Below are 13,856 nucleotides of genomic sequence, written 5' to 3' on the forward strand. Positions count from 1 at the left end.
TATACACGTGCCATTTGTACCTGTGAGTCCGTGTTAGCTAACGCCCTTTTAAGTCACGTCAGTATTGGAAACCGCGAAACAACGTCAGTATACCTAAAAACAAAAAAACAAAAGAAAAACAATCGAAGAATGCAACGAATCAGCTAGGAAGATTGCATTTGAGAAAGGACAGTAACCAGAAATTAGTAGAACTCTACTAAAATGTCGCAGGCTGCATCTACGACTCAGAGTGCGGCAGCTGCACCGGTGGGGGGCAACCGACGGCCCCTTCCCAACGATGTTGTGGGCGGCGTAGGCGTCATGGGGACCACCATGTCAGCTCGATACGGGGAGACCGAGTGGGAGGCCCGAGAGGTTTGTGATAACTTGTTTTATCTCCACAAAATGTCTTTTCTATCAAATTTGTACTTCATAGTCCCAGAGGCAGAGGGAGCTGCATGAAGCTCGCGCCAGGGCGGCTCAGATGGAAAAGACCATGAAGTGGTGGTAAGTGACTGCATCTGAATCTAATTACAGCTCTCCGCCTTACAAGAATACATCGCTTTCAGGTCCGATTGCACTGCCAACTGGCGAGAGAAGTGGAGTAAGGTAATTATGGAAGTCTGGTTGCCATGGCTCTAAAGTTGGTTCAATATGCCCGGTGTCCAATAACAAACAACTTTTTCCAGGTGCGTAACGAGCGCAACAAAGCCAGGGAGGAGTCCAAGCAGCTGAGTATCAAGCTGGACGTCGCTATGAAAGATGCACACTCCCTCAAGCGCGAGAAAAACGATCTCGAGCTGCAGATTACGCAGCTCAAGAAGGAAATGGAGAAGGTGCACTCGCTGATGATGAAGCATGCCGGTCAGTTCCATCGCGCCGACACCAGCGAAGATGCAGAGGCCAACGGGCGGGATGCTAACTGTTCACCGGACATCTCGTCGGATGGACTTAAGAACGTTAATAGCGAGGATGGTCTGGTCATGAAATTGCCCAGTGAAGCCAAGGATCAAGACATCGAGGAGTTCGCCTTGAAAGGGGCCATGCCGAAGCATCTTACAGAGTTGGATGAAGCGGCTGCTGCTGAGGAAAAGCGTCTGATTCAGCAGCTTTCAAAGGATGACTTTGATGAGGACTACTTGACGCAGAAGATATCTATGCTGCAGTTGCGTTTGGATGAGGCGCAGAAAACCCTTCAGGCGGAAAGAGAGTACGTTCTAAGCTCCATTACCTTATAGTTTAGATACTAATTTATTATATTTTTTAGTGAGAAACTGGAACTGCACAAGAGCATTGAGAAGCTTACCCTAGAGATCCAGGACGTGCGTGGCCGACAGGAGGAGATGCGTTCGGCGAAACAGGAAGCAGTACGAGAACTTCTCACTCTGCAGGAGCAACATCGCGCCGAGATGCGTATCGTTAACAACTCCCTACAAGAGGAGATTGCCGCTCGCGAGAACCTTGAGCGTCGGTGAGTTATATGCATCCTCTGTATTGAGTTTTAAACTAACTGAGTGGCTGACTTAGACTCACCGAACTTCGCACTGAGCTGGAGCACTTGCAAGCAGAGAATGCATCCGAGTGGGGTAAGCGGGAGCGCCTGGAATCGGAGAAACTTGCCATGGAGCGGGATAACAAGAAGCTGCGTGCTGAACTGAGGGACTACCAGGAACGATCTGATCGCAAGTGCCGCCCCATGCAGGCCAACGACGTGGAGCTGCGGGCCTTGCAGCAGGAGCTCTCGGAGCGCAACAAGGAAATTAGCGAAGTAAAGATGTCACACGCCAAGCTAAAAAAGCTGCTGGCCGAGACAAATACCGAGCTGGGCCATGCCGTTCGTCGGGCGGAGCAGTACGAGGCGGAGGTAAGTGGAGACCGAGTTCTCTTCCAAAAATATTATCGGATGATTTAGGGACCAGATTAGGCGTATCAGCTTATCAGAGGAGGAAAACTGACGATTATGACGAGATGATAAGCCATCCCTCTTGCCAAAATAATTTGATTTAGTTAATTTTTATTCACATCGACACATAACACTCGAACAAAGTTTTAAATGCAGTATTTTAGGAGACTCCCTTCCACGTCGGAATCAGTTGGCAAAGGCTGCCAGTCCTGTAATGGCGCGTCCCAAGATTAGAGCATGGATATCGTGGGTTCCCTCGTAGGTGATCACCGACTCCAGGTTCATCACATGCCGGATCACATGGTACTCATCGCTAATGCCATTGCCGCCCAGCATGTCCCTCATCTGGCGGGCAATGTCCAGGGACTTGCCTGTGTTGTTCCTCTTCAGCATCGAGATCATCTCGGGCGTGTGCAGTTTCTGGTCCTTGAGACGACCCACCTGCAGGCAGGCCTGCAGACCCAAGGCGATTTCCGTGGTGGCATCGGCCAGCTTCTTCTGGATCAGCTGGTTGGCGGCCAGAGGTCGTCCAAACTGCTTCCGGTCCAGGGTGTATTGGCGAGCGATCTCCACGCAGGACTCGGCGGCACCCAGGGCGCCCCATGCGATTCCATAACGAGCATTATTCAGGCAGTTGAAGGGTCCACTGAAGCCCAGAGCATTGGGCAGTAGCTGCTCCTCCGGCACGCGGACATCGTCCATCAGGATCATGCCGGTGGGGGAAGCGCGCAAAGAGAACTTGCCCTCGATCTTGGGTGTGTCTAGTCCCTTTCCGGAAATCTTGCGATCTACCAGAAAGCCGCGAACCTTGCCGTCCTCGCACTTGGCCCAAACGACAATTACATCGGCGATGGGGGCACTGGTGATCCACGTCTTGGATCCATTCAAGATGTACGTCTTGGACTTGCTGTCGTACTTGGCACGGGTTTCCATGCCGGCAGGATCGCTGCCATGATTGGGTTCCGTTAGACCAAACGCACCTGGAGAGGACAGGGTTATCATTTGTTTTCTGAAGGATCTTCGATTCCAAACTCACCAATCAACTTGCCCTGCGCCATGCTGGGCAGATAGCGCTGCTTCTGCTCCTCAGAGCCATAGTCGTAGATGGCGCCCATGGCCAAGGAACTCTGAACACTGACAGCCGATCGGTAGGCGGAATCCACTTTCTCCACCTCGCGGGTGAGCAGGCCGTAGGCAACACTGGAGACTCCAGCGCAGCCATAACCTTGCAGGGTGCATCCGAGTACTCCTAGACTGCCGATCTCCTCCATGATCTTCTTGTCGAACTGCTCCAGACGATTGGCCAGCTTGACGCGCGGCAGCAGTTCCGATTGGCAGTAGCCGCGGAAGGCATCTCGTATGGCCACCTCCTCCTCGGTCAGTTGGCTCTCCAGATTCAATGGATCCTGCCAGTTGAATTTGGCGGCTGCCGCCTTAGAGCTCGTGCTGGCCAGGCGGCGAGCACAAGGACGCAGCTTACTGATTACACTTTGCGCAATCATTTTTCCAATTTGTTTTCCTTCTCTTGGTTGGAAATTATCAGCAGGTTCCCCGAAGAACAGCTGGCTTGTTCTTCGCTCGTGAAGTGGTTCGAGAATGAAAAAAGCTCCAAACGGGAGGCCCCCTCAACGGGCTTCGTGATGGTTTAGTACTCTCGCTCTCTCTGAAAAGCTCCAAGCTCTAACTGTCTCTCCTAGTCTTTTTCTCCCGATCTCCACTCTTTCTCTTATCTCTCTTCCTTTCTGTTTATCCCTTAGTTTTGTTTTTGTAGAATCTTAATCTTTTGGGTTCGAAATTTTTCGCATTATCGCATCTATTTATTTCTGACTTGACGATAGAAACCAAGAGTGAAGTAAAGGAAATTTTTCCCATTTCGATTCTTATCACAGCTTGGCGGGGGTCGATGGCTTATCAGTTGGATAGAAACTCTGAAAGCACGCCTCTTGTTTTGTTTTTGAGATTATAACGAATGCCCTAACCTATTTATTTTTAAATAAATATTAGAAAAATAAATATAAAATGTTAACTATTTAAGGTGAAACGCCTTCGTCAAAGGGTGGAGGAGCTAAAGCGAGAACTGGCTGGTGCCGAGGATGAACTGGACTCGGCAGTCAACCAGGTGCGTCGGCTGCAGCGCTCCAATGACGAGCTGGTGGGCCAGACCGAGGGGTTGCAGGTCCAGATACAGCATCTCCAGAACAGGTATGAAGCGTGACTCCTCCACTTAACACAATATATATCTATAACCACCTTTGACTAATTCTTAAACCCACTAACTTTTCTCTGGTGCTGGACTGGCTAACATCCTAACACAATCACTTCTAACCCACCTAACTTAGACGTGCCCCGAGCCCACAGATGAGGGGACTGGGCGGGGTGCAATTAAGGAACAAGATCGCCGTGGAGCTTCCCAACGACTGCTTGCCGAATATAAACGATCTGCGACAGATCTTTGATGACTCGCAGGCGGGACTAAGGAGCTCCCATAACGGCAGCGATGCCGCTGTCCATCATGCCGCCTCGGTGAAGAGATCCAGTCACACGGAACGAACTCTGCTCCAGCAGCAGCAGAGCAGTGCAGCCGCATCCGCGGCGGCGGCAGCTGCAGCAGCAGCAGCGTTTTTTGATGCGAAGCCCACGCACCTGGAGGAGAACATCTTCGAGTCGAAGTCGAGGAACCTGGAGTTCGAGCGGGCCAAACAGAAGTTCGATAATCCGCATGGCCAGCACCATCATCACCAGAGGCAGCGCTCGGGGAATGGACGGTATGGCAGTGCAGGAAGCGGAGCTAGTCGGGCGAATCTTGCCCTGCCCCTCAAGGGCATAAACAATGGGGGTAGCTCCACTTCCTCCTCCACCAAAGACGAGCTCAACCGACAGCTGTACGAGGCGCACGAGAAGGAGCAAGCACCTGGGGTGGGATATGCCAGGAATAGTATTAATCTAGATGGTCTTAAGGTATCTGATGATGAGGTGAGACTTGTGGAGTGAAAAAATGTGTCTGATTAATACTTATCATTTTTAATTATTTTCTTATTAAACTCTTAATTATTTTTGTGTAAAAAATGGCCATTAAATCGTGATTTTTTTAATCTTACAGACTCCGTAGCTATGGCTCGACAAGTTTGCTTCTGGACGATGAAACCGAGGGAAACAGCGATTGAAACAAATACATTCGACAGAGAGTTAATGGTATTAATTAGTATTAATTTAAAAAAAATTTATAAGTAATTTTAAGTTGATAGATCGTTAGTCCCCGTAAGGATATATCAACTGGTTCCTTAGTTTTTTCTTATGTAAGAAAACATACTTTTACGTACTTTGAAATTCTAAACTAGTGACTTAAGTTCCAAAATATCTTTAAACCAATTCTCATCATCGAATTGTTAATCTAACAATTTTAAAAATACATTTTATCTTCAATAATATTCCATAAACTGCTTCCGCTGGCCATATCCTTATGAGCTTAACTCGCAGATAATACGGTTGTAAGGAGTCAGTATCCTTAACCTTCATCTAGATCGGAAACCCTTGCCTTGAGAATAACCATCAACAGACTTATTAAAAGATATACCAACATATATACGTATTGAAGCATAATGCAGGTTCGATTTTTACAAAATAAATAATTAGTGCCAGAAGTCTATAGAAATTTGATGAGATTTAAAATAAAAGTCCCTATGCTGCTGATCTTAAATCGAAATATAAGTTTATTTTCAAATTCTCAACACTCAAAAAATTGTTTTTTTTTAAGTCTAGTCTTTTTTAGAGTTTTGTTTTTAGAATTCTAGCAGCATTAGGGACCGCCTATATACGCAAAATTAAATTCTGAATATTTACTTATCAATAGCAATACTAATGTATTTTAGTTCTTAAATGGTATGCCAATAAAGTTAGCATGTTACAAACTATATATAATATATCTCTGATTCAAATGTCTCTCCTCACTTGCTACTCACTCCCTGCATTAGATCTGTATAAAATAAAAATTTCAAGTGTTTTTTTCGTTTGGGAATCAAATTTCAAAAAATCAATCATGGTGCAAGTCTCACGTACCACCAAATTTACGGGCATCTGTATCGGTGTCTATGTGGCCTACGCCGTCTTCATATTCTTCTTGATGCCCCTCCTGATGCCCGATCCGGTCAGCCTGCAACGCTCCATTGTAGCTTTTAAGACCCGTCACCTGGGCGACATTAGCAACTATACCATGGAGACGGGCGGAACACCAATACGTTCAATGCTGGTTACCTTTCGGGGATCGGGAGCGCTAACGCTGTTGGATAGCTTGGCCAATCAGCCGGGTTGCTACCAGCATTACGCTCCTTTAATTGCCTACGGCGGTCGATCCGCTGTCGAACACCAGCCCGCTCAGGTGTTGAAGGAACTGGAGGAGCTCTACAACTGCGACTACAATAGTTCCATGAAGATGATACAATGGGGCAAGAGGTCGCCGATCTTCCGGCGATTCTACGGTGCTCAGTCGAAGCTCTGCATGACTTACAGCCACGATAGCTGCTGGGATCCGGATAATTTGGCGGCCATCTGTAAACTCCATCCTTTCATAAACATGGCTGTCTACAACATGAAGCTTAAGTACTTGGCATTGTTGCTCGATCGGAAGTAAGGTCCTTGCTCGATTTCTGTGTAAAAAAACTAAATTTTTCTCTTCCAGATTGAATCTTCGAATCCTTTTACTCGTCCGTGATCCCCGGGGCACGATGTATTCACGGAAGAATCGGAATTGGTGCGATGGCCTGAAGGACTGCGAAGCGTCTAGCCTCTGCATGGACATGGTCAGCGATTTTAAAATGGCTCAGATTCTCCGAGAGCAGTACCCGGACCGATTTAGGTAAGAACCTCATGAATAGTTTACATTATTATCCTTTTAATGCGATACTTCCCACAGCACCATACGGTATGAGGATCTGGCAATGCATCCGGCTCAGGGCATTAAACAAGTATTTGAGTTTTACGGCATACCGCTACAGCGTTCCAAGGGAAGGCACCGGGGCATCCATCCTCGCAGTTGGATAAATCCAGAAAACTATGATTTGGACAATGCCTGGGGATATAGCACCCATTCCGCCTACGAGTGGATGAGCAAAATGAGATTTGATGAAATCAAGGCTGTCCAGAAGGTCTGTGTCGATGCTATGGATATGTGGGGCTATCGCCAAGTCGAGGACTTTCACAACTTTTCACCCAAAAAGTTTGAACCGATGCTGGGCAAGGCTTGATCGTATTTTAACCTAATGAGCTTGCTTTATATTTATCATGTAGTTATCAATTCTAGTTGAGATTGGCGGAGATTATCTAATGGAGTAGTTAAAATTAAATGCATGTGTGTTTTATATTATTTGAGTGGTAGCCAGAAAAAGGTATATTGTCACAATGCTAAGCTTAAAGATAAAGTAATAGTAAATAATATAAAATCATTTTTTAAATGTAATATTTCAAATTCATGTCCTTTTTTGCGGACTTGTATTCGCCAGCCCTGGAACGTATGTAGCGAAGACACGAACCTTCAAATATGGCGCTATCAGCTGGAAAATGGCTGCCCTGCTGAAAACTTAGCAACATGGCAGCACTGTAGCCCCACCATCTGTTCGCAGCTCCACCAATGCTCCCCATCTGTTTTTTGTTTCTCGTTGCGTTCGCTTCGCGTCGCGGAAAGTCGACCCGCTCGCCAAAAAAGAAAAACAAAGATATATAAATAATTGTTGGTCGCGTCTTCTGCAATCTGCAATGCTCTCGAGCTGAGGGCGCGGGCAATAGATATGTGCGTGTGTGGGAGTGAGCCAGCGGGCCAGTAATGTGCGAGTGCTGAGTGCCAAGTGCGACGTTGATTGTTTTCATAGCCAATTAGCCTGGGGGGCCATTAGCCAGCCAGCCAGCCAGCCACCCAGCCAGCCGAGTTCCGATAGAATCCAATGAGCACGGAGGAACTGGACCCAAACCGGGACTTGGAGACGTGCACCCTCCTTAGCAATCCCTCGTCCTCCACATCGTCCGCCTTCTCCAACGCCGATCCGGCGAACGTTGAACCCGGCAGGACACGCGCTAAGCAGCGGATCAGCTTGAACGGAAAGCGGAGACGCAGCCGGATGTCACGCAGAGCCAATCTGATCGGCATCTGCGCCGTGAGCAGCCTGTGCATCCTGCTGCTGATCGCCACCACCCAGCACCGTCCGCTGACAACCCCCTTCAATCAGGGTGCTGGCAGGGATCAGGGAGCTGGCGGCGGGCCGGGACAGGCCGGCGGATATGGTGTGGACGGTGGTCCGTCCAATTCGCTGGCGCGCAGCTCCTTCTACGATCGCTTCCAGCAGCAGATGCAACAGCAGCAGCAACAGCCGTCGCAGACGGCCGTCTACAATCTGACAGCTACTATAGTGGATGTCCTGTCGGCTCAACGGTCTCGTATCCTCACCGAGATGGAGAACTTCGAGTATCCACGCGGTGGCGCCGAGCGTCTAACGGACATGACACCGGAAACGAACGGCACTCCGGTGCGCAGTGTGGTGGTCACATCGTGGCGCTCCGGCTCCACCTTCCTCGGGGACATACTCAACTCGATCCCCGGCAACTTCTATCATTACGAGCCGCTGCTCGACTTCGGGATCAAGCAAATCCGTGATCCCGACGACCAGGAACTGGCCGTCCAGAATCTGAAGAACCTGCTCAATTGCGACTACGCCGATATGATGGACTACCTGAACTTTGGCAAGACGCACACATATCTCTTCGAACACAATACCCGGCTGTGGGACGTCTGTCGGGAGTTTCCGCGCTTCTGCTGGCGTCCCGCCTTCTTGACGCGCTTCTGCCGGCTCTTTCCCATCCAAAGCATGAAGACGGTCCGCCTGCGACTGGCCCAGGCCGAAAAGCTGCTCGAGGATCCAAGGTGAGTGGATGGCGGAGAGATAGTAGAAAGTGAAAGGTGCGGCGGCCATAAGCTGACAGCCGAGAGATGACACGCATCGCGGATGGAGTGTGGGCGGATGCGGGGCTTCAGGTTCGTGGCATCAGGAAGTTGGCCAGCTGGGTATTTCAGTCTTGACTTGGAAAGTTAAGAAATAAAGAGTTTTGTAAAAGAAATCCCTATTTTTAAGACTGTATTTTTTGTAAAAAAAATGAAATAGTTTTAAGAAAATATTAAAAATACATTACTCTGTAGTCTTACTATTTTTTTTATGGCTCTAAAACCTATATAGTTTATACGCCTGATTAGTTATACTTTGTTTGCCAACAGGTTAGTGATGTTTGCAATATTTTTATGGCCAGAGTAGTGCCGTTTTTTAGGTCTGTGAAGTTGGCACCCCAAATTTCGAATTTCAAGAAAATAATAACTGACCATTATTGACCATCGTTTGACCACTATTGACCACAAATATTTTCGTTTTACCACCTTCCGAAAAAAAATTAGAGCAAAAAAACTTTCCGGGGGCCAACTTCACACTAGCCCCCGGGCATCAGAAAACATCTTTTGACATTAAATTTTAACGCATAGACCAGTTTAAACGATTGACCATCCCATAAAATCGATTGACCAACCCATAAAATCACTTGACCACCAAAAAAAAATTTTTTTTTTTAATTCCTCAAGGTCATGTGTCGGGGGCAAGCAACCAACGTCAGAATATGAAAAAAACATGTAATTTGAAAGCATTTTTGCAGAAATTGGAATTATGATAATTGACCATCTCTCAAAAATGAATGATCAATACATTTGAGAAAAATCTTCGTTTTGCCACTTCGCAAAAAGAAGATATAGCCAAAAAAACTTCCCTGGGGCCAACTTCATACTACCCCCATCATATGTAGAAACATGTATAAAAAACGTATTTTTGCGAATTTCGCAATTCTAATGGTTGACCATTTCTAAACATCGTATCAACATTATCCTTAACAAAAATCTTCGTTTTACCACTTCTCAAAAAGAAGATATAGCCAAAAAACTTTCCGAGGGCCAACTTCATACTACCCCCATCATATGTAGAAACATGTATAAAAAACGTATTTTTGCGAATTTCGCAATTCTAATGGTTGACCATTTCTAAACATCGTATCAACATTATCCTTAACAAAAATCATCGTTTTACCACTTCTCAAAAAGAAGATATAAGTAAAAACACATTTTTTGGCCTGAAAAAAAAAGATAGACATAGAAAAAAAAATTTTTTTTTTTTTAAATTATGGTTTTTAATTTATCGTTTTTTAAAATCTTGTGTACATCAAAATTGAAATTTTTACCAAATGATTGTCAATGTTTTTTGTTTGTGTCGCCTCTCTGCTCATATCATTGTGCACTTCCCAATGTCCAGTTAGCCTCCTGCAATGTGCAACGTAATGCCCAATCCCATCCGAATTTTGCGGTGTCATAAATTCAATAGCTCCATTGAGGATATACGTCTGTCCAAGGATTTGTAATTTTGTTGGGATATGGGAAAGTGGAATTGAATCCGCAACATTTTTATTAAACATAGCATGCGTTTTTTTATCCATGGTGTACTCCACATTAAAAAAAATGTGTGGCCCAGGATTCGTTAATTTATTTTTTTGAGTACCACATGATTGGCATACATATTGTTTCGCCTCAAAATATTTTTGTACAAAATTTTGAATGCCCTGGGTGAAACCACATAGGATAACTTCTTCCGCATCAACATCGATTGTTGTAAACTGCCTGATTATAAAGTCACAGTTGGTACAACAAATGTGCATTGAAGCACTGGGAAAGTCCATTAAATTCCGCTCTATAAAAGTTGATATATTTGCAGCACAGTTCAACACGTTATTTTTGTCTATTTCGTGCTGGGTGGCAAGAAATTGTCCTGGGCCACACATTTTTTTTAATGTGGAGTACACCATGGATAAAAAAACGCATGCTATGTTTAATAAAAATGTTGCGGATTCAATTCCACTTTCCCATATCCCAACAAAATTACAAATCCTTGGACAGACGTATATCCTCAATGGAGCTATTGAATTTATGACACCGCAAAATTCGGATGGGATTGGGCATTACGTTGCACATTGCAGGAGGCTAACTGGACATTGGGAAGTGCACAATGATATGAGCAGAGAGGCGACACAAACAAAAAACATTGACAATCATTTGGTAAAAATTTCAATTTTGATGTACACAAGATTTTAAAAAACGATAAATTAAAAACCATAATTTAAAAAAAAAAAAATTTTTTTTTCTATGTCTATCTTTTTTTTTCAGGCCAAAAAATGTGTTTTTACTTATATCTTCTTTTTGAGAAGTGGTAAAACGATGATTTTTGTTAAGGATAATGTTGATACGATGTTTAGAAATGGTCAACCATTAGAATTGCGAAATTCGCAAAAATACGTTTTTTATACATGTTTCTACATATGATGGGGGTAGTATGAAGTTGGCCCTCGGAAAGTTTTTTGGCTATATCTTCTTTTTGAGAAGTGGTAAAACGAAGATTTTTGTTAAGGATAATGTTGATACGATGTTTAGAAATGGTCAACCATTAGAATTGCGAAATTCGCAAAAATACGTTTTTTATACATGTTTCTACATATGATGGGGGTAGTATGAAGTTGGCCCTCGGAAAGTTTTTTGGCTATATCTTCTTTTTGAGAAGTGGTAAAACGAAGATTTTTGTTAAGGATAATGTTGATACGATGTTTAGAAATGGTCAACCATTAGAATTGCGAAATTCGCAAAAATACGTTTTTTATACATGTTTCTACATATGATGGGGGTAGTATGAAGTTGGCCCTCGGAAAGTTTTTTGGCTATATCTTCTTTTTGAGAAGTGGTAAAACGAAGATTTTTGTTAAGGATAATGTTGATACGATGTTTAGAAATGGTCAACCATTAGAATTGCGAAATTCGCAAAAATACGTTTTTTATACATGTTTCTACATATGATGGGGGTAGTATGAAGTTGGCCCTCGGAAAGTTTTTTGGCTATATCTTCTTTTTGAGAAGTGGTAAAACGAAGATTTTTGTTAAGGATAATGTTGATACGATGTTTAGAAATGGTCAACCATTAGAATTGCGAAATTCGCAAAAATACGTTTTTTATACATGTTTCTACATATGATGGGGGTAGTATGAAGTTGGCCCTCGGAAAGTTTTTTGGCTATATCTTCTTTTTGAGAAGTGGTAAAACGAAGATTTTTGTTAAGGATAATGTTGATACGATGTTTAGAAATGGTCAACCATTAGAATTGCGAAATTCGCAAAAATACGTTTTTTATACATGTTTCTACATATGATGGGGGTAGTATGAAGTTGGCCCTCGGAAAGTTTTTTGGCTATATCTTCTTTTTGAGAAGTGGTAAAACGAAGATTTTTGTTAAGGATAATGTTGATACGATGTTTAGAAATGGTCAACCATTAGAATTGCGAAATTCGCAAAAATACGTTTTTTATACATGTTTCTACATATGATGGGGGTAGTATGAAGTTGGCCCCAGGGAAGTTTTTTTGGCTATATCTTCTTTTTGCGAAGTGGCAAAACGAAGATTTTTCTCAAATGTATTGATCATTCATTTTTGAGAGATGGTCAATTATCATAATTCCAATTTCTGCAAAAATGCTTTCAAATTACATGTTTTTTTCATATTCTGACGTTGGTTGCTTGCCCCCGACACATGACCTTGAGGAATTAAAAAAAAAAATTTTTTTTTGGTGGTCAAGTGATTTTATGGGTTGGTCAATCGATTTTATGGGATGGTCAATCGTTTAAACTGGTCTATGCGTTAAAATTTAATGTCAAAAGATGTTTTCTGATGCCCGGGGGCTAGTGTGAAGTTGGCCCCCGGAAAGTTTTTTTGCTCTAATTTTTTTTCGGAAGGTGGTAAAACGAAAATATTTGTGGTCAATAGTGGTCAAACGATGGTCAATAATGGTCAGTTATTATTTTCTTGAAATTCGAAATTTGGGGTGCCAACTTCACAGACCTCCGTTTTTTAAGGCCTTTGGGCGTTGAGCTAATTTTTATCGTATAAACTCGAATCAGTGCCGCCTTGTAAGTAGTTTCTTCATTAATCTCGGTTTTGTTACTCAGACCATTGCCTCAACAATTTCTTAATCATATATTTTGTTTCTTTTTGTCCCGAAGGCCTTTCTTTTGATAAATTTTTAGGTTTACATATTTGTTTCTTTACAATAAAAAATATATTGCGGCGGAACTTCCTTAGCTGATATGAGTTATTCTTCATTTTTTTATGTAGGAATATAAAAAGAAAAACAAACTATAGGGGAATGAGATTATTTTCTTATCGAATGAACTTGTTTTTTTTTTTAGAAAATAAAGGAGAGTTATTTGAGCATTTAAATTTGCCTTTATTTATTAACTAATTTGTGATTCATTAAGCGCAATTTATTGTCGTCATTAGGGGTTTTCACACATTTCAAAAAAATATAATGATAAGATATCATACTATATAGTTTCCAAGAACTTGTGACGCTATCAGCGGAATTGCGATAATCTTATTAGGTTCTGGCTTCCACTTCAGATCTAATAGTTAGAGCTTCCTTTCCACTTCAAGATACTTTTTAATTGTTTGCTTAGAACTCCAACTACAACACTTTAAAAAGACTTGATTGTTATTTAACGTTGAATATTTAATATCTCTGGAATAAGTCCTCAAAGTCAAATACTCGAGTTCTGTATCCATTTCGTTGTGTTTACCAACCGACTGAGTGGAAAACCCTTTGGAATCAGAATCAGAATTGAATCCTTTTCAGCCGCAAACAAAAGTTTCATTTACATAATTTCCCATTTAAAATGTAAGCCGGGCCAACGGCCAACAAGAGCAAAAATCGATAAAATTAGTGTATAGCAATCCCAAGCTAAACAAACCCACAAAAAGTAAACAAAAAAGGAAAATGTATTTGATTGATGTGTGTGGGAATGGCCATTCCGCCACAACCTCCCCAATAGACCCTCTTCAACTGGCTTTTGTGGTTTCGATTACATTT

At 43.3% G+C, this 13,856-nt stretch overlaps 4 protein-coding genes across 5 annotated transcripts in view; 3 read left to right on the plus strand and 1 right to left on the minus strand.

The window, feature by feature from the left end:
* Positions 1–30: 30 nt before the first annotated feature.
* On the plus strand, positions 31–5,793 carry LOC6496995 (coiled-coil domain-containing protein 102A). Of its 2 annotated transcripts, XM_032455379.2 has the most exons (9): positions 31–354; positions 416–486; positions 549–588; positions 669–1,189; positions 1,247–1,450; positions 1,507–1,843; positions 3,918–4,084; positions 4,222–4,855; positions 4,983–5,793. In XM_032455379.2, the coding sequence occupies exons 1-9, from the start codon at positions 202–204 to the stop codon at positions 4,989–4,991; spliced, it is 2,136 nt and encodes a 711-aa protein (XP_032311270.1). In that variant the 5' UTR covers positions 31–201; the 3' UTR covers positions 4,992–5,793. The 2 variants fall into 2 exon arrangements, with proteins under 2 accessions (XP_032311270.1, XP_001962967.2); XM_001962931.4 differs by lacking the exon at positions 4,222–4,855 and having other exon boundaries at positions 34–354.
* Positions 1,977–3,491, minus strand: LOC6498508 (glutaryl-CoA dehydrogenase, mitochondrial). The gene is made up of 2 exons (XM_001962932.4): positions 2,919–3,491; positions 1,977–2,862 (listed from the first exon to the last, which is right to left on the minus strand). Exons 1-2 carry the CDS (start codon positions 3,382–3,384, stop codon positions 2,069–2,071), a joined length of 1,260 nt encoding a protein of 419 aa, XP_001962968.1. The 5' UTR covers positions 3,385–3,491; the 3' UTR covers positions 1,977–2,068.
* On the plus strand, positions 5,064–7,221 carry LOC6496996. The gene is made up of 3 exons (XM_001962930.4): positions 5,064–6,505; positions 6,558–6,734; positions 6,792–7,221. Exons 1-3 carry the CDS (start codon positions 5,781–5,783, stop codon positions 7,120–7,122), a joined length of 1,233 nt encoding a protein of 410 aa, XP_001962966.4. The 5' UTR covers positions 5,064–5,780; the 3' UTR covers positions 7,123–7,221.
* A 263-nt stretch (positions 7,222–7,484) lies between these two features.
* LOC6496997 (carbohydrate sulfotransferase 4) overlaps positions 7,485–13,856 on the plus strand; it is a 32,378-nt gene continuing 26,006 nt past the window's right edge. The window contains exon 1 of the mRNA XM_001962928.4: positions 7,485–8,789. Coding sequence (XP_001962964.2) covers positions 7,816–8,789 — 974 coding nt within the window. The 5' untranslated portion in view covers positions 7,485–7,815. The remainder of the gene's footprint in view (positions 8,790–13,856) is intronic.

This window comes from Drosophila ananassae, chromosome 3R (assembly GCF_017639315.1).
Source record: "Drosophila ananassae strain 14024-0371.13 chromosome 3R, ASM1763931v2, whole genome shotgun sequence".
In the NCBI taxonomy this organism is placed as follows: domain Eukaryota; kingdom Metazoa; phylum Arthropoda; class Insecta; order Diptera; family Drosophilidae; genus Drosophila; species Drosophila ananassae.

Bases quoted from the DNA above. Each gene is read 5' to 3' on its own strand.
- LOC6496995 (XM_032455379.2), top strand. From the start codon at position 202: ATGTCGCAGGCTGCATCTACGACTCAGAGTGCGGCAGCTGCACCGGTG. The intron at 487-548 runs GTAAGTGACTGC...CATCGCTTTCAG, and splicing joins GAAAAGACCATGAAGTGGTG to GTCCGATTGCACTGCCAACT. The intron at 1,451-1,506 runs GTGAGTTATATG...TGGCTGACTTAG, and splicing joins CGCGAGAACCTTGAGCGTCG to ACTCACCGAACTTCGCACTG.
- LOC6496996 (XM_001962930.4), top strand. From the start codon at position 5,781: ATGTTACAAACTATATATAATATATCTCTGATTCAAATGTCTCTCCTC. The intron at 6,506-6,557 runs GTAAGGTCCTTG...TTTCTCTTCCAG, and splicing joins GCATTGTTGCTCGATCGGAA to ATTGAATCTTCGAATCCTTT. The intron at 6,735-6,791 runs GTAAGAACCTCA...TACTTCCCACAG, and splicing joins CAGTACCCGGACCGATTTAG to CACCATACGGTATGAGGATC.
- LOC6498508 (XM_001962932.4), bottom strand. From the start codon at position 3,384: ATGATTGCGCAAAGTGTAATCAGTAAGCTGCGTCCTTGTGCTCGCCGC. The intron at 2,863-2,918 runs GTGAGTTTGGAA...TGTCCTCTCCAG, and splicing joins GGCGCAGGGCAAGTTGATTG to GTGCGTTTGGTCTAACGGAA.